The sequence below is a fragment of the Neomonachus schauinslandi genome, chromosome 4, assembly GCF_002201575.2.
Source record: "Neomonachus schauinslandi chromosome 4, ASM220157v2, whole genome shotgun sequence".
In the NCBI taxonomy this organism is placed as follows: domain Eukaryota; kingdom Metazoa; phylum Chordata; class Mammalia; order Carnivora; family Phocidae; genus Neomonachus; species Neomonachus schauinslandi.
The window spans coordinates 52,659,918-52,679,511 of NC_058406.1; the positions used below are offsets into that span (position 1 = coordinate 52,659,918).

At 37.3% G+C, this 19,594-nt stretch overlaps 1 protein-coding gene across 1 annotated transcript in view; it reads left to right on the plus strand.

The window, feature by feature from the left end:
* Window positions 1-4,845: 4,845 nt before the first annotated feature.
* The window catches only part of LEPR (leptin receptor), a 63,405-nt gene continuing 48,656 nt past the window's right edge, over window positions 4,846-19,594 (plus strand). The window contains exons 1-3 of the mRNA XM_021679971.1: window positions 4,846-4,976; window positions 9,706-10,035; window positions 12,167-12,290. Coding sequence (XP_021535646.1) covers window positions 4,937-4,976; window positions 9,706-10,035; window positions 12,167-12,290 — 494 coding nt within the window. The 5' untranslated portion in view covers window positions 4,846-4,936. The remainder of the gene's footprint in view (window positions 4,977-9,705; window positions 10,036-12,166; window positions 12,291-19,594) is intronic.

Genomic DNA, 19,594 nt, shown 5'->3' on the forward strand with positions numbered 1-19,594 from the left:
AGAGTCATATCAGGAATTAAAACACTTGAAATTAAGTTTTCAAAGTGACAAATGCTTATACCAAGATGATGGAAGGTTTTTTGTTTTTTTTTTTTTAATTTTAAAGTAAGTCTTTAACAGCTACTTGATTGGAAGGAATAGCGTGACCAATTTCTGTCTTAAGTGAAGAATGACAAGGTTAGTAGAGATAGACCAGGCTAGATTTATTTTGACACTTGAAGAAATAGGGTTTTTCATTTATATTTAAATAAAATACTTAAATGGTGTTGTTTAAGTGAAAAATGGGCACCTCTCTAGTGGAAAGTAAAAGCAAGAATTAGTGGCAGATGGCGCTCGTTGAGTTTACTCATCAAGGCAACAGAATTGTCAGAATTGCTTTTCTAACTCATAAACTTTTCTACAAACCTAGAGACTTTGTGAGATCATTGGAGCAAGTTGTAAATAATTTCCTTTCTTCCACTCAAACACTAATTGAGACTATTCTGCTTTATATTTAAGTAGAATTTGATACATAAAGATACACAAAGAATTTTCTGTGATAGAAGTTAAAGTCTGATTTTCTTCTGAAAACCCATAATATGATAATTCAGGAGAATATAGATTTTGATTTTTCCTTTTGTTTGAAGTTTATAATAATAACTCAAGAATCAGTGATGTGTTTAATATGCTTACTCTGGTGTATTATGAAAATTGAATTACGGACTGCACATCTAGGTGTTATGGATGGCTCATTTAGATCAGTCTATGAATGAATCTTTGTATATTTTATAAAGATTTCAAATAAAACACATTATTCATCTTAATGGTCAACATAGAATGACTATATTCCAGGGGGAACGTTAGGCAATATAATCTCAAACTCCTCATAGCTTGATGTTTATCAGTGGCTCAATTTATAGGAGCTATACTTACGGAGGATTGCCTGAGGAATGTGGACTCCATTTATTTATCTACATCAGGAACTCTTAATCTGGGAGCTTTGGATAAATTTCAGAGAGTTTGTTAACCCCCTGAAATTATAGCCCTAGTTTTGGGTGTATGTGTCTCCTCCTGGCAATTGGTACCTTGCTCTTACCAAATTCTCAACAATATCCATATTTATTTATTGTTTTAAAAGGTTTTATTTATTTGTGTGAGAGGGAGAGTGAGGGAAGGGAGGGGCAGAGGGAGAGGGAGAAAGAATCCCAAGCAGACTCTGCTATGCAGCTCTACGTGGGGCTTGATCTCACAACCCTGATACCGTGATCTGAGCCGAAATCAAGAGTCTGACACTTAGCCGACTGAGCCACTCAGGCACCCCAACAAGATCCATATTTAAAAATGGTTAAGGGGGCGCCTGGCAACAATCAGTTTGTTCTCTGTATTTATGTCTGATTCTGCTTTCTGTTTGTTTATTCATTTGTTTTGGGTTTTTTTAGGTTCCACATATGAGTGAAATCACATGGTATTTGTCTTTCTCAGTCTGACTTATTACACTTAGCATCTATGTTGTCCATCCATGTTTCACAAATGGCAAGATCTCTTCCTTTTTAATGGCTGCATAATATTCCTCTGTGTGTGTGTGTGTGTGTGTGTGTGTGTGTGTGTGTGTGTGGTGTGTGACATCTTTGTTATCCATAGAACGCATCTTTTGAAGATTGTTATTTTCTTAGTATGATGCCGCCAGACTATTTTGTTATCCATAGAACGCATCTTTTGAAGATTGTTATTTTCTTAGTATGATGCCGCCAGACTATTTCAAGAGTCATATCATGCCATTCATTCACTCACTCATTCATTCAGCATTCATACAGAAAGCACCTAGTAGGTGACAGGCAGGCTTCTATGTGTGAAGGATATGATGATGAAAAGGAAATAGTAAAAAGAATCTCTTGGTCTAGTGGAGTTTACATTCTAGTGGGGAGAGTTAGACAATAAGCAAGAAAAACAAGAAGTCATATTCACATTAGGTAGTGTGATAAGTGTGATAAGGAGAAAATTCAGCAGTAACAGCAGATATGCATGTTGGGGTGGGGAGGGTGTTGAAATTTTAGATGGGCTAGTCAGGAAAGATTTTATTTATTTGTGTGAGAGGGAGAGTGATGGGCTAGTCAGGAAAGGTTCCGAGAAGGTGACTTGAACAAAGGAAGAGCAGTAGTTGATGAGGTCAGAGGGGCACTCGAGATCCAGGACATTGTAGCTCTGTGCAGGACTCAGACTTGTACTCAGAGTGAAAAGGAGAGTACTATAGTGTTTGGGGCAAGCCAGACATGATCTAGACCACTCTAGATGCTGCACTGAGAATAGACTGAACTGGAGAGGAAGGGTAGCAGCAGGGAGACCAGTTAGGAGGTACTTCTGACTGTCCAGGGAAGAGATAATGGTGGCTTAGAATAGAGTACTAGCAGTGGAGGGGCTGAGGAACTGTTGAATTGTGTGACGTTTCCATGAAAGTCTGGTACTGTTAGGATGTTCATGAGGATGTTACCTGTTTTGAATTTACTCAGGCAAAAATTTCTTTCTGTTCTTAGTGTTAGGATTATTTGAACATTTCCCCTAAGCTGTTGGTTTCGTTTTCAAAGTACTCTGAAGGGGCGCCTGGCTGGCTCAGTCGGTAGAGCATGCAACTCTTGATCTCGGGGTTGTGGGTTCAAGCCCCATGTTGGGTGTAGAGATTACTTAAAAGTACTCTGAATTTATGGTTGAACAATTTGATCATAAGAAAGCATAAAAGAAATTAATAGTTCATCTTTAAAAAGTGAATTTAACTGAATGGTATTTTGTGTATTACACTTATTTTGGTCTTCTTACCATTAGTTTTCCCTTTGCTTGGTTTTTTTCCTCACAGTTTAAAGATTTCTGCCTTTTTTTTTTTTTTTTAGTTTTTTTTGTTTTTTTTTAAACCTTTTTTTTTTTTTTTTTTTTTTTTAGTATTATTTGTGTTTTTGTAAACCTCTTTATGTTCCTTTCTGGTACAATGGAGGGTCATATAAATATTTGCCTCATTGAGTCTATATCAGGGACCATATTTCACACTCTCTTCAAGGTTGCATCTATGCCCTTTTCACTTTTGTGATTGTTTCTCTGTTATGTAAGAGTGAAACCTGCCTGCAAGAATTCAAACCATAAGAATAGTTTGTGTTTTGCATGGAACATTAAATAAAAGAACGCTTGTCTTATATAAGCGAAAACAACTGATCTATTTGGTCATTTGACTCAGCAGATCAGTTGAGTTAAAAGTGAGTCAAATCAATTGTTGGACTGAATTATTTGCCACCAGTTGGTTCATTCAAAACACTTAGTCTAATGATATGTTGTATCTATGACACATCCTGACTATGAAACTTGCACTTGGGTTTATTTTAGGAGATATTTTTTAAAAGTTTTTATTTAAATTCCAGTTAGTTAACATAAAGTGTAATATTAGTTTCAGGTATAGAATTTAGTGATTTAACACCTCCATACAACAGCCGGTGCTCAACACAACAAGTGCAATCTTAATCCCCATCACTTATTTCACCCATTCCCCGCCCCCCCCCCCAGCAACCTCCCCTTAGGAGAAAATTTTGCATCAGAAACAGGTATCAAAAAATTCATATGACTCGATAATGAGGAGTCCAAAGGCTGAACAGACGTTTAGAAATCCTAAAGACACATTGTGATATCAGTGTATAAAGAACCAAACTTCTGACGAAAAACCGAGAGGCTGAAAAACAAATTTATCAGACTGTAAAATGTTTATGCTCATCCCTTTTCTTCCCGGGAGTTATTAAGTCGGGAACTAAACAAACATGTTTTCCTGTTTACTCATCACATGGTACCAATTCTCAGATGTGACTTATGAGACATGTTTCTCACTTCGTATTTTATAATATTCTTTGTGGTAAAGCTGTGACTTCTATTTTAAAATAAAATCTCTCAGAATCATGAGAAGCTCTGAAAGGGATTGTACAGCTCATCCATCAGGGGGATTTGTACACGAGTAACCTGAGGTCTAGAGTGTTGAAGTCCCAAGTCCTACAGCTGATTAGTTGAAGATACTAGATGGGCACTCAAGACTCCTGACACCTAATTCAGAACTTTTTACCTCAGATTAACGTTGTGTAGTGAACTGAATCCCCAGTTTGAGATAACAAAAAACACTGGAACAACAAAAGCCTTTAGGCTTTCATTACAAATCGAAGCCCAATATATTAAAATTACGCTGCCATTCTAATTCATGATGTCCTAGTATGAGTAATCTTATTCAAGATGTATTTCAAATTGAGTAGACTTCATGGGAAAGCTTGTCTCTTGAAGTCACCCTATCATTTGGATATATTAAGCCATCAACCTTTCCTTAGATTACTCTGATAACTCTCCAGTGTGAGTATTACTGCATCTGCAAATAAACACTAGGCGTTTCCAAAAGCATAGAGGGAAATTTCCTCCTCTTTATTGGAAATAAATATACAGTCAATACCTATGCTGTAACTGTTTGGCTTTGTAGTATCACAGTAAATGTAATGGCTTTAGAAAATAAGAGAAATTTAAGAACTGAGTATAAAAAAATTAATGTTAGATTGTGTACATATTGAATCAAACTTATGAACACTTTTGTTTAGTAAAAAATTTGGTCTTATCCTGTGATGCCTGTCCTGGTTTGTCATGGCATAAAGGAACATTAAAAATTTTTTGAATATGCCATATATGAATATGTGGCTTATATTTTAACTGTGTAAGATAGTATGTGCACGGGAATGAATCTATAATGTCTAGCTATACTTTAATGTGAGACACTTCTCTGATATTGATGCAGAGTATTATAGAGGATTAAAATTTAAAGACTTACTCATAATCCTTTTCCTTTTATATTTTCCCAGACAGCTTGTATCGATAGATGTCAGGTGTTTTGGGTGTTTTGTGTGTGTATTTGTTTTAGATGTACTGTTTTTCAGGTCTACTTCTCTGAAGTAAGATGACTTGTCAAAATTTCTGTGTGGCTTTGTTACATTGGGGTAAGTAATTAGCTTTTTAAATGTCCATATATAAGAGATTTTGCCCTTAAGGATCCTGTTTCTTTTATTGGCTAGCAGAATTTCCTGTCTGCAGTTAGAAATTCTCATGCTCATGATTAAAAATACAAACGAAACAAAAGTGTAAGTGTGAAAATGAAAACCCTTCTCAATCTCCTGGACCAACCTGATGTGTAGCTTTCCAGAACTATAACACACACAAACATACACAATTTGTGTCTATGGTTGCAAAAATAGAATTGGTCTATATCTATTGTTCTGTGTTTTTCTGCTTAATAGCTTTTCAATTTATCATGACAACTTTTTTTTTTTACTGAGTACTTACTGATATGCTTATTCATTTAATGGTTGCATAACAAAGAACTTATGACTATACCTTAAATTATTAATATACTTGACCAATTCCCCATTGATAGACATTTCTTTATCTGTAACAAATAATGCTGCATTGAAATCCATACATATATCTTTGTATATTTGGAAGAATATTCCTGTTGATTAATTATTAAAGAGGACTTTCTATGTTAAATAGTATGCACATTTAAAAATTTGATAGGTACTGTGAAATCTTCTCCACAAAATTTTGTACCATTTGCAGTACCAACACAAAGTACATGAATGCTATCCCTTGCATTTCTGTCAAAGATGTATGTTATCATTCTTCCACGTTTTTGCCCTGTCAGATAAGGAAAACATGACATCTCATTTCAGTTTTATTTACTTGATTATTTGTGAGGTTGAGCACTGTTTATTGACAATTTATATTTCTTTTTTTAAAAAATTTTTGTTATGTTAATCACCATATATTACATCATTAGTTTTTGATGTGTAGTGTTCCATGATTCATTGTTTGCATATAACACCCAGGGCTCCATGCAGAATGTGCCCTCCTCAATACCCATCACCAGGCTAACCCATCCTCCCACCCCCCTCCCCTCTAGAACCCTCAGTTTGTTTCTCAGAGTCCATAGTCTCTCATGGTTCATCTGACAATTTATATTTCTTACGCAATTTTCTAAATCATGTACTTTGACCATTTTGTTGCTGGATTTTATCTTCATGAGTTTTCAAAATTTCTAAAATGTCACTGATATTTAGTACTGTATTAGTCAGGGTTCTCCAGAGAAACAGAACCAGGAGAATTTATAGAGAGGGAGAAAGAGATTTATTATAAAGTCTTGGCTCACAAGATGGTGGAGGTTGGGAAGTCCCATGACTGCAGTTGGTAGGCTGGAGAGCCAGGAGAGCCGATGGGATAAGTTCCAGTCTGGATACTGCAGGCTTAAGACCCAAGAAGAGCTGATGTTTCAGTTTGAGTCCAGTCAGTCAGGCAGCTGGAATTCCCTCTAACTTAGCCTTTTTGTTCTATTCAGGTCTCCAATTGATCGATAAGGCCCGTCCACGTTAGGGAGGGCAATCTGCTTTTCTCATTTTACTGATTCAAATGTTAAGTTCATCCAGAGCATCCTCACAGACACACCCAAACTACTGTTTGACCAAATGACTGAGCACCCCATGGACCTGGACAAGTGACACATAACCTTAATCATCACAAACCCTTAACAATTTATTACGTTTTGCAAATTTTTTCTTCCTGCCCATTGTTTGCTACTTAACTTTGTTTTCTTTTACAGTACAGAAAGTTTATTTATGTACACTAACACCCTTATACATTTGTAGAAGGAAGATATGGTGACGCTTGAATGTTTTAATTTTAATTTAGTAAATGTAGCATTATTAAATTATAAATGTATATATATCAGATGATAGTTAAAACTAACTCTCTGTATCAAGGAGCAGTTTACTTGGTGGTAGTATGTAAAATATATCGCTATGACACAAAATAATGGATTTATTCTCAAATGGAAGGGAGATGCCATTTTAAAAGCTATTCCACATTATAACTCCAGTAGACAATGACAAGTGTAATGTTATAAGGGGATATTATCAAGGGATGATGTTTACATTGAAAATTTCCATCTTGAATACCACCAGAAGAAGAATTAAATGTATGCTAGTCTTCCTCCTACCCATTGCAGGAATATCCTTAAGAGAAAGCTTACAGATGATTTTTTAATGTCGTGATTTTAACTACTGTGAACCATAGCATGCTTCTGTTTGAAATTAGTCACCCATTGCCAATGACTTTTTTTTAAAGATTTTATGTATTTATTTGAGATAGAGAAAGAGCATGAGTGGGGGAGGGGGAGGGTCAGAGGGAGAGGGAGAAGCAGACTCCCCACTGAGCAGAGAGCCCAAGGCCTGGCTCCATCCCAGAACCTGGATCATGACTTGAGTGGAAGGCAGACACTTAAGCAACTGAGCCACCTAGGTGCCCCACCAATGATTACTGAGCATACTATTCTCACTTGTTTCTTACTGCCTTGTAGAGATATTTTGATTAAAAAAAAAAAACAACCCTCAAATCATCTAATTTAGGCTCTGTTCCAAGTATTTTAAAATTAAAGTTAAGCTAAGGGTGCCTGGGTGGCTCAGTCGGTTAAGCATCTGCCTTCAGCTCAGGTCATGATCCCAGGACCCTGGGATCATGACCCGAGCCGAAGGCAGACGTCTAACTATCTGAGCCACCCAGGCGCCCATAAATAAAATCTTAAAAAAAAAACTAAAGTCAGGCTATTTTTAACAAAACCCATTTTATCTGGCAACCATATTGAGAGATTATCCAGCTGTCCACCTGTGTGTTCTAAGCATCTCCTTGGCTAATCCAATCTGAAGGTGCTCTTAAGAGTTTCTCTACAAGTCTTCCTTGTGCATACTGTTTGTTCTCCTTGTAGCCATCTATATATTTACAGAAGATACCCAGCATAACTCCACTGTTAACAGATTTCAAAAAAACGATGCCACAAGGGACTATCAAAAAGTAACAAAATACTCATTCTCTCTTATATTTTCTAATTTTTATTAGGCTCCGCTCAATGTGTTTCACATTGGCTTTCTGAAAGGTTTGTTGTTTGATGAAGTTTTGTGAATCACAAGAGTTCTTGGGATGTTGTTACCATGATAACATATGCCTTCAGATAAAATTCTGGACTCCTGGCTGTTTAGGGTTCATCTGGAGGGAAAGAAATATTATTTGCAAAAGAAGCGTGCAAAATAGAACCATCTTTTAATTAAACTGATTCAATAGTTGCTATGTCTATGACATTCATTATTACATTTTACATTTCAAATACTTCTTTGAGGATTTTAGGCTCATTTCAGTTCAGCCAACTGAATATTCTATGTGCAGCTAGAAAATGTGCTTTTAATTAACACCAACAAATATTCATAGTTTTGTAAAATCAAAGAAATAACCTATTTTTATTGACATGTGCTAATTTCAGAAACATATGTTAGAAAGATGAAGTCCAAAGGAACACAATTGTAATGAGGAGTCACTTTTGGTGATATTATGATACCTAATTGTTATCAGTGTGGGCAAAGTATTAGTCATGTTAGTCATGTTTGCTTTAATTTTTGCATCTGATATATTTTTATGTTAGTTTATTTTTATGGAGAAGTTTAGAAATCAAACTTTAACAGTCATTACCTATATATTGTTTAGATATTTTCAGATATATTACCTTTATGATTTAAAACATTTTTTGTGAATTGATTTTTTAAAAATTGCTATTTTCTTACATTTTTACATTTACCCTAATTCTTCAGAATTCTCATTCCATGAAAATCCATGCAAAATTCTCCAAATTCTCATTCTGCTTTGGTTTGTATGTGAGGCAACACGGCTGTTGAATTATATGAGTAGCTTGTAAAAGAAAGAATTATTGAGGCGCCTGGGTGGCTCAGTCATTAAGCGTCTGCCTTTGGCTCAGGTCATGATCCCAGGGTCCTGGGATCGAGCCCCACATTGGGCTCCCTGCTCAGAGGGGAAGCCTGCTTCTCCCTCTCCTCCTCCTGCTTGTGTTCCCTCTCTCACTGTGTCTCTCTCTGTCAAATAAATAAATAAAATCTTTAAAAAAAAAAAAGAATTATTGAGAATTAATTATTATTTTATTTTCAAACAATTACTTATTAAAAAAACAAGTACCACTTTTGAGAATTTTTGGGGTATGAGATTATATAATTATTCTTAATTTTTATATGTCAAAAAATGAAATGAATTGTCTTCAATCAGCAATGGAATATTCCTGTCATTTACATTGATTCTTGGAGAGTGCATTAAAGACATCTCTTAGACAGTGTCATATATCTGAGGATCATGGGTAGATTCAAGAGATTATCCAGCTGTCCTGATACTGAAGAAAAACCCTTTCTAAAAACACTTGTAGTGCTAACATTTTGGTATTATTTTCTTTAAGAAATATTAAAACAGCACTTTAATATTTGTTTATATAATTGCACATCCAGATATTTCCCACTTATACTGGAAGTTCATTAGAATGATTTTTTTAGAAAAAGTAATTGAAATATTTAGCTATAATTTTTTCATTAAAATATAAATATAGAAGGCTAGATTAATCAGGAAAATGAAGCATGAATTTCCAAAAAGAGGTGCTAACGGATGAAGTTATCTCAGTAAATTAATGTACCTTCCATTGTATAATGGAAGCACAGAGCTCTGCATCAGGCAGAGACTGAACAAGTAGAAAGTTAAATAATTGAGCACTACATGGTTTAATCTTAGATACTTCCTATTTATGTCTTAGTCAAAATGATTGTTTTTCTGTGTGTCTTTTTAATATCCTAACAGAATTTATTTATTTGACAAGTGCATTTAACTTGGCATATCCGATCACTCCCTGGAGATTTAAGCTGTCTTGCATGCCAACAAATACAACCTATGACTTCCTCTTGCCAACCGGAATCTCAAAGAACACTTCCAATTTGAGTGAACATTATGAGGCAGTTGTCAAAGCTAAATTGAATTCGAGTACTACCTACTTTTCTAACTTATCTTCCAAAACAACTTTCCACTGTTGCTTTTGGAGCAAGGAAGATAAAAACTGTTCTGTACATGCAGACAACATTGAAGGGAAGGCATTTGTTTCAACAGTGAATTCTTTAGTTTTTCAACAGATAGGTAAGTATATTGATGTTCCAAGCATTACCTATTAACTGTTTTAAACAAAATGTTTTCATTCTCTGAAACCTGTATGAAATAGATGTAATATGGATGGGATTCTTAATACATATCATCATTTTATATAGTAATAAAATTATGATTCATCATGTGACAAAAATAATGAGCCCCAAATTATTTTATATCTTATAAAAATGCAATGAGGGAACTTTTTTTACCTATAAATCCATTTCTTGTAATCTTCTAAATTTGCCTTAAAATAGAAAAAGCACACCTCATTTTGTTGAATAGATAAAATATTCAAAATATTCAACCTTTGGGGGTACCTGGGTGGCTCAGTAGGTTAAGTGTTTGCCTTTGGCTCAGGTCATGATCTCAGGGTCCTGGGATTGAGCCCCTTGTCGGGCTCCCTGCTCAGTGCAGAGTTTGCTTCTCCCTCTCCCTCTGCCTTTCCCTGACCCCCGGCTCGTGTTCTCTGTCTGTCTGTCTGTCTCTCTGTCTCTAATAAATAAATAAAATCTTGAAAAAATATTCACCTGTTGAATTCAATTTTAAAACACTTATGAATAATATTTGTTCAAGCGAGGAATCTCTCTGTAGCCGATTATGTATTATAAATCAAGGGGTGTTTTGTTGTTTAAGTATAATGCATACTGAATGTGGCTAGGGTCGTTAGTAATTCTGCATCTGGAAATCAAAACCAAAAAATTATTTCCAAGCCTTCTGGAAAAGCTAACAGAGCAGAGTCAATTGATTCAGTAATACAAAGAGACCTACAATATGAAAACAGAGGCACACATAAGTATAGCACTCCTATAAAGAGTTAATCAGAATTTCTCACTCTCAACATTATCAACATTTTGGGCCAGACAATTCTTGGTTATGGGGGCTGTTCTGTGCATTGTAGGATGTTTAGCAACATCCCTGGCTTCTGCCTCTTAGATATCAGTAGCTCCTTCCCCCAAACATATCTCCACACATTGTCAGATGCCCCCGAGGGCCAAATTGCCCCTGGTTGAGTATCAATGATTAGATGGAAGAAACATTCCAGTTTATTGAAATCAGCTTAGGAATAAGAATAAAGCATAAATATACAATAAAATCAGAGTTTTAAAACAAGTTAGTAGTAATAACTCCTAGTGTCTCCAAATGATTCTATGGCCTTTAATTAATACAATTCATTTAATTTTAAATGAGGCATTTTTTTTTTCATTTGTAGGGGAACTTAGCCATTTGGCGATTATTAAATATACCAAGGATGAATTTAATAAGGCAAGGTCTTTGTGATGAGCTTTGAAATGATCAAAAAATCTTAGTACTTTCTTCAGTTTTCAAAAGGAGTGATTATGATGCTGTAGATTTAAATTTTACACATAAATAAAGCTTGTATAACTAGTCACTTCTTAGTGAGTTTAACTAAAATTAGTAGGTTAAGTGGTGGTTACTGAGGATTTCAACTGATTATTCTACCAGGCATGCTGTTTACTTCATAAGGGCTCAACAGTGTTGTAAAATCCCTACCAGCTAGAAATCCTTTGGGTTTGGGGAAATATGTTAGCATTGTTTTACATTAGCCATTATTTCTAGTTTTTGCTATTGCTTTTTAAATTACAAATCACCAATAATTTATTACCAGGTGAGTTTTTCAGTGCATGGTGAAGTACACTTGCATTAGTTGTATTTGGGGCCTATAATATTACAATAACAAGAATTTAAGACATGAATCATAGTTCACATGTGAATCACTGTGCTTTTAGTGCTAAAGCAGACACATAAATACTGCTCCACATTTGCTGGTACCTTGATATTGAATATTTTCTTTTCTCCTGGAAAGCAAGCATGAACTGAGCTAGGTGACTTTTGAGGTCTTTTTGTCCTACTTAAGTAGTTCAAGATTAAAAAAAAAAAAGTTTGAGAATTTAACTGTCTTATTTTACCTAAAAGGAAACTTGGGGCCTCAGGAGCTAAGTGACTTGGGCAGATACATACCACTGGTTAGAGCTGGTTCTTTTTCTCTCAGAATAGGTAATGGAAATTGTATCAGAACACTGGTAAATTTAATTTAGTTCTTCTCTTTCACTGAGTTATTCAGAATGTTTTTCAGATTTAATGTAGTTTATTTTTAATTCAGGTGCAAACTGGAACATACAGTGCTGGATGAAAGAGGACTTGAAATTATTCATCTGTTATATGGAGACATTATTTAAGAATCCTTTCAAGACTTACGACCTGAAGGTCCACCTTTTATATATTCTGTAAGTACCAAATAAATTAATTTGGAAATTTCAACAACACAATTTTTTTTTAATGCAAGAGCTTTCGTATACAGAAGTGGGTTATGAAAACTCTCCTCTCCTTATATTTCCTTTTGCATGTATGTACATTTCTAGAAGGCAGTTTTATATATTTTTCATGCAGTATTCATCTCTATTAGGTTTCCTCTTTGCTCCTCCTGTTGATTAAGGTAGCAAGCCACTGCAGTTACGGATGGGCATATTCTGAAAGAAGGATGAACTCAGTTCAGGGGTCTTAGATATTTGAGTGAAGGAAAAAGTTATTATACATTTCTTTTTCAGGTAGATTTTTTTCTCATCTTTGATCATTTTATTAGCTTAAAAATATAAGTGCTCAATATTTATTTGTGTGGCTAGAGAGCCAAGATGGTGGTTTTAAATAGCCATACACTTATAATTCCAGCTAAGACATCATTCAAGTTTTCTAAAAACTCTAGTGATAATACATATCATTTCTATGTGAATTTTAGCTCTTTAAAATTTTTTTTCTAATTTGTTCTTTTCTGTGATGCTTAAGGAGAAAGAGACCAATTTCTTTCAGTTCTACAGTTTTTGAGATCATACCATTGAGGGGTGATGTACTAGAAACTGTCCATATAAACATGAGTCAAGACAGGAAGTAGAATGGTGGTTACCGGGGACTAAGGGTGGGGGTAATGGGGAGTTCTTGTTTAAATATGTGCAGAGTTTCAGTTTGGGACGGTGAGAAGAGTTCTGAAGCTGGATGGTGGTGATGATTACCCGACCATGTGAATATACTACTGTCACTGACTGTACACTCAAAATGGTAAATTTTATGTTATGTAAATTTTAAATAAAATAATTATATTAATTATATATTTAGAACAATCATATTTTAAATTAAAATAATTTATTTTTTAATTTAAATTCAATTAGCCAGCATATAATATATCCTTGTAAATTAAAATAATTTTAAAAAAGAAACTTAAAGAAGTTAAAAAAAGAAGAGTTATGATCTCTGTCTTGGAGGCATCACAGGCTAGTGGTTGGGGCAGACATGCATATGGCTTCAGTTTTAGTGGTTACTGTTGTATGTTGGGTAGGTACATGAAACCGTGGGAGCACAAGATTGCTGTGGAAGCCTTAGGTGGGGTCTAGTGCCGCTGAATTCTAGATGACCCTGGAAGCCCCTACTAGCCCCTGCTTCTTTGTGCAATTCTCTTTAGGGCCAAGGTCCAGAATGGGACTATCTGGTGAGAACGTGCTCCTAGCTGCCACTGTTTGAGCTGTACGAAATGTCAGATTTTCCAGACAAATGCTGGGCAGCCAGGAAACCCTGATACATGTTCACAACAGAAATGACTGAGCTATAGATCTCTAGAGGCCCACAAAGTAACTGAGGTTGTAAAGTGGGAAGGTTGGAGTAATAATTGGTAAAGCACAGCCAAGGGTGGACATTTAAAGGACAGGAAAGAATGAGCTTATTTCGAGTCTGTAGATAATGACCCAGCAAGGGGAGAAAGGTTGAAGATAGGGTGGGAGGGGATCCATTCAAGATCTATGACAGAGAGTGAATATGTAAATAAGCAAGTTCCAGGAAAAGAGCACAGATGGAAGGTTCGTCTCAAAATGAAGGAGGCTCACTTCAACTGTAAGTAATGAGGAAAGAAAGGAAGCGCTCTTTTGGATGGAGATATATTTGAAATTTGGAGTAGAAAATTTCCTGCTTTATTGAGCAAAATAGATTTTAGCTCAGAGAAAAGAATTCCTTTGCAATGTAGCACATTCCTACGATGACCTAAATATTTTGGAATGTGATCAGAAATTCTCTGGGTGCCTATTCAAGACAATTTCAAACATTATCAGGAAGCTAGGGCAGTGTGTTTGGGGTTAAAGCACTGTGGCTATGTGTAAGGATTTAAATTTTATTATGTATAGGTTATAGTTATGTCTTGAGGTATGCATTTTCAGAAAAAGATACACATGAATATATCAGAACATTACAAAATTGCATAGTAACTTAGCTACAGCTGAGAATTTTCACTTCACTTCACTCAGCCAAGTAGCCACTGGTCTATTCATCTAAATTGTCAGACCCAGAAAAATGAGAAAATAATGATACATTAACTAGATTTTTAACTTGTTCATATGATGAATTTAGCAGATTCTTTTGACCTGCTTTTATTTTATTTTTATTATTATTATTATTATTTTTAGAAAGGGAGAGAGAGAAGGTGGGGGAGGTACAGAGGAAGAGGGAGAGAGAGAATCTTTTTTTTTTTTAATATTTTATTTATTTACTTGACAGAGAGAGAAACAGGAGAGAGGGAACACAAGCAGGGGGAGTGGGAGAGGGAAAAGCAGGCTTCCCGCCAAGCAGGGAGCCCGATGCTGGGCTTGATCCCAGAACCCTGGGATCATGACCTGTGCCAAAGGCAGACGCTTAATGGCTGAGCCACCCAGGGGCCCCAGGGAGAGAGAATCTTAAGCAGGCTTCATGCCCAGCATGGAGCCCGACTCAGGGCACCATCTCACGACCCTGAGATCATGACCTGAGCGGAAATCTTAACTGACTGAGCCACCCAGGCTCCCTGACCTGCTTTTATTTTGAACTCAGGTTTCTAAAAATATCAGCACAGGAAAACTTATCATAATTGCATGCAATTTGAGAAACATTGTGGGTTTTTTTCTTTTTTCCCCCCCCCACATTAATTGTTCTCTCCTTTATACAGTTTGGTTAATATGTCCATTTTACTCATTGTTACATGCTGTTTCTGTCTTGAATTCTGTTGTGTGCATCTTTGGACACTATGTCTCCAAATAATTTAAATAAGAAATTTCATATTAGGAGGAAGAGATGGTCAGTATAATGAACAAGACCTCCATGGGAGGGAAAATGCATAAAGGTCGTTAGTGTAAGAAGAATTTTTAAATCAATATCCCCTTCTCCAGACATTAGAGAATTCTTGAGAGAAATCTTTCAAATGCTTCCATGTGTAAATAAGTATGTTTTTTAAAAGAACTAAAACCTAATGTTTATAAGGGATTTAAAGCCCTATGAATATGTCCCATAAGGGAAAGCATTGTTTGAGCTCAGATATTAATGTTTGTAAAGAATCCAAAAGGAGAGATACCATAGAAATGTGCTATTTATAACTGCTTTATCTTTGACCTGGAAGAGAAATCCTTTTCTTCCATTATGAGATGTCTACTGTGTGCACCAGCCACCGAGCTGAGGGTGGGCAACCATGTTGAACAGCTCAGACACAGCCCTTGCCCTCCTGGAGCTAACGGTGAAGACGAGGAGCATAACAAAGTTTGAAATCACTTTGGTGAAATAAACACAGGGACTTGTGAAAACATATACAGACAGGCAGCAGAAGTATCTGTCTGGATTACGAGGGGACACAGGATGAACCAGGTAGAGTGAGGAGCATTTGCAAGGTCCCACAGTCACATCTGAACATTTGAGGACATGAAAAGGTAAGTCTGGTTGGGTTATAAAGCTGGGGAATGGTGAGAAATGGAGATGGATGAATAAGTGAGGGTCATCCAAGGGGTTTGGACTTCTGTAACTGTTAACCCCTGCTTTACTTTTTCTCTTTACTATTCCCGCATCAGCATTCTTGGTGATTTCCATGTCCATATAGATGATCTTCAATTTCTTGAAGGCTTTACTTTCCCTATTCTTGTTTCTTCACCCCATCTAGTTCACCCATTCTCGTGGACCTACTCCAGACCTTGCCATTACTGGTAAGCATGCTCTGTCTGTAATTTCAGTTTCAAGGATCCCACTCTCTGACCATCTCCCCCTCCTCCTAACCTTAGGCTTATTCCCTCTATTACCTCAACCTCAGGAATAATTCTCTGTGTTTCTTGGCTCTGCCTTCTGAGTTTCTTTTTCCTGAAGGGCTGCACATCTCTGCAATGGAGGGGGGGTGTTCCTCAGCATGCCTCCTGTCAGCACAGTTTGGGAATCCAATGGCTTCGTTTCATTTTGTACCCTTTCAGTCTGAGCTAGTAGTGTTTCTGCTACCATGTTCTCTCACAAGAACACACGGCCTCCTGTGAATCTCACTGGGGTTCACCCCATTAGATAAAAGCCCAAAGATCTCTTAGAGATAAGCCCTCCTCTACCTTCTCTTTGATCTTTGCTTGGAAGCCATTTTCTGGCGGTGACATCTTCGCCATCTCTAACGGCTAGGCATCTCGCAGCTCTCAAGTCTTGGTTTCTTGTGTTTAACAGCCCTTTGCTCAATGTGTATCTCTCCTCTTGTGGCAAGAAGAAACCAAGAGGCCACCTTCAAACACCTGCCTGGCAATTTCCTGCAGCAGATCGCCCAGTTCAGGAGGCACACGCTATGTGCGACTTAGCTTTCTGCCCCTACATAAGATTCTCTTTCCTCCAGTTTCCAGTCCATGTTCCTCACTTCCTCTTGTGCCCTCACTGGCAGTACCCTCAAACTCCACATTTCCACTCGAGTCTGTTCAAGGCAATTTAGGCTTTCTTTAGCATGCTTCTCCAAATTGTTCCAGCCTCTGTCTGTCACCTGGTTCTAAAGCCACTCCCACATTTTTAGGTGTATTTGTATGGCAGCATCCCATTGCCAGGTACCAATACCTGCCTTGGTTATCTATGCTATATAATAAGCTACCCCAAGTTTAGTGGCTTAAAACAACAATCATTTATCATCTCACAGGCCATGTGGGTCAGGAATCCAGGTGCAGCTTAACTGGGGACATGTGCCTCGAGGTCTTTCATAAGGTTGCAATGAAGATGTCAGCTAGAACTGCAGTTATTTCAAGGCTTAATTTCAGGAGAATCTGTTCCCAGGCTTCCAAGTTCCTCATGGGCCATTGGACGGAAGGCCTAAGTTCCTCCCCGGCTGGGACTGGAGGTCTCCTTCATTTGCTTGTCATGTGGATTTCTCCATAGGGTACACTACAACCTGGCTGCCGGCTTCCCTGAGAGAGAGCCAGAGACACTCCCTGATGACCTTGCTTTTGACTGTCAGCAGGAAAACAGGAGCAGGGGAGATGTTCTCTTATAATTGCTTTCTCACCCAAACCTACCAGCCTGCTCATATCAGTGCCCACACAGTATCCTTCTCTTTAATCATGGATGAGTCCTCTGTGCTCCAATTTAAGTGAACACTTTCTCATGTGTTTTGAGTCCCATCCCCCGTAGTTTACTCAAGGACTTGGCCCTTGCAATTATCCCCTCTCTTGCATTATCAAGTTTTCTTCTCAGCTGATAACATGCTGTAATAACTCCCATTTAAGACATAGATCACATATTCCATCGAGTCACCACCCCATTTCACTGCTTCCTTTAAAGAAAATCAAGTTTTGAATGATCTGAATATATTATATTTTCAGAAGTTAATATATAAAGTCAACAAAAATGGCTTCTGGCCATTTTTGGGAATAATACAGTCTGGGATTGCTCTTCTGTCATAAACAACTAGAGAACTTGATAAAATGTAAGAAACATCTACTTCCAGATATGGGACAAAAGCCGAACAGATCTGTTATTCCTAAGAAAGGGAAACAAAATGAGTCCTGAATTAGTCTTTCTGGACTAGAGGCAATTTCCAGAACCTGGCACAGGGCTGGGAAACTCAAGTGGATCCCAGTGATATTGCTGGATCAAGGAGACAGAGATAGGAGTTCAGAGAGTATAAGGAGGCTTGAATTTGTGGGGCAGATTATTTGAAGCAGGGAGTTCACAGAATTAGTACTGGGGTCTCCTTGGCTGATTACCAATCTGCGCATGATGTTGGGTAAGAAACACTAAGTTGGGCAAGAAACACTAGGAAGAGAACAATCACCAGGAACTATAAGCTAAACAATTCTCAAAAGTTACATAGGACCAGGAATAATTAAAGTTTCTACCAAGCAGATTGGTGAATATCAATGACAGTCAGTAGAAACCCCATAATAGTCACATTCTAAAAGTGGGGCCAAATTAGCCCTAGAGTCAAGGCTACTCTCTCCCCAAAAGAACTTGAAAGAGAAAAGGTTCAAACTGGTGCCTAAGTATCTTAACTGACTGCCAGAACAAAATCCAACATTCTTTAAAACAGAACAATACAGTTCAACACCCAAAAATGTAATATTCACAATGTCTGGCATCTAGTAAAAAAATACTACACATGGGAAGGAACAGGAAAATGTAACCCCTAGCCAGGAGGAGAAAAAAAATCAGTCAATAGAAACAGATCCAGAAATGACAGGGATAATAAAAGTAGCAGGCAAGGATGACATTACAATGTTCCACATGCTCAAGGATATAAAGGAAAACATGAACATGAGGAGAGAAATTACTTGGGTGGCATTGTTTCTGGACCCTCTCAGCTACAGAGCTAGTTACATGTATGTGTATATGCAATACACACATGATGTATATGTATATGCACAAATCTATATTTCTATATCTCTGTGTATACATATATTAAAAGCATGTATTCATACTAATATCTCCCATTTTTTAAGATTTATTTATTTATTTGAGAGAGAGAGAGTGAGAGAGTTGAGGGGGAGCAGAGGGAGAGGGAGAGAGAGAATCTCAAGCAGACTCCCCACTGACCATGGAGCCTAACCCAGGGCCTGATCTCACGACCCTGAGATCATAACCTGAGCCTAAACCAAGAGCCTGACACTCAACCAACTGAGCCAACTGGGCACCCATAATATCTCCCATTTTAGCCCCAAATCATAGGATCAATTCTAGCCTTTTTTCTGTCTTCCTTTCTTCCTTCCATCCCCTCTTTCCCCTCCACTCCCCTCCCCTCCCCTCCTTTCCCCTGTCCCCTCTCCTCTCCATTTCCTCCTCCACCCTTTCCTTTCCCTTTTCCCTCCCCCTTCCCTCTTTCTTTTTTTTTTTCCCCAGCAATAAAAAACATGGCTTCCCTTTCCCACAATATCTAACCCATTTGCTTAGTCCTAGAACACATGTAAAGTAGTTTTGGAATTGCTAACCTATACTACTGTGAAAAACAAGCATACTAACTAGAGTACAATATTTGTCTACACTCATTTTGCCTTTGCTAAGGCTAAAAGTTACATGATCAAAACACTATGTTCCAAAATTTTAATTAGGCTTCCCCTCCCCCAGGGTGCCTGGGTGGCTCAGTCATTAAATGTCTGCCTTCAGCTCAGGTCATGATCCCAGGGTCCTGGGATTGAACCCCACATCGGGCTCCTTGCTCAGCCGGGAGCCTGCTTCTCCCTCTCCCACTCCCCCTGCTTGTGTTCCCTCTCTAGCTGTCTGTCTGTCTCTCTCTGTCAAATAAATAAAATTA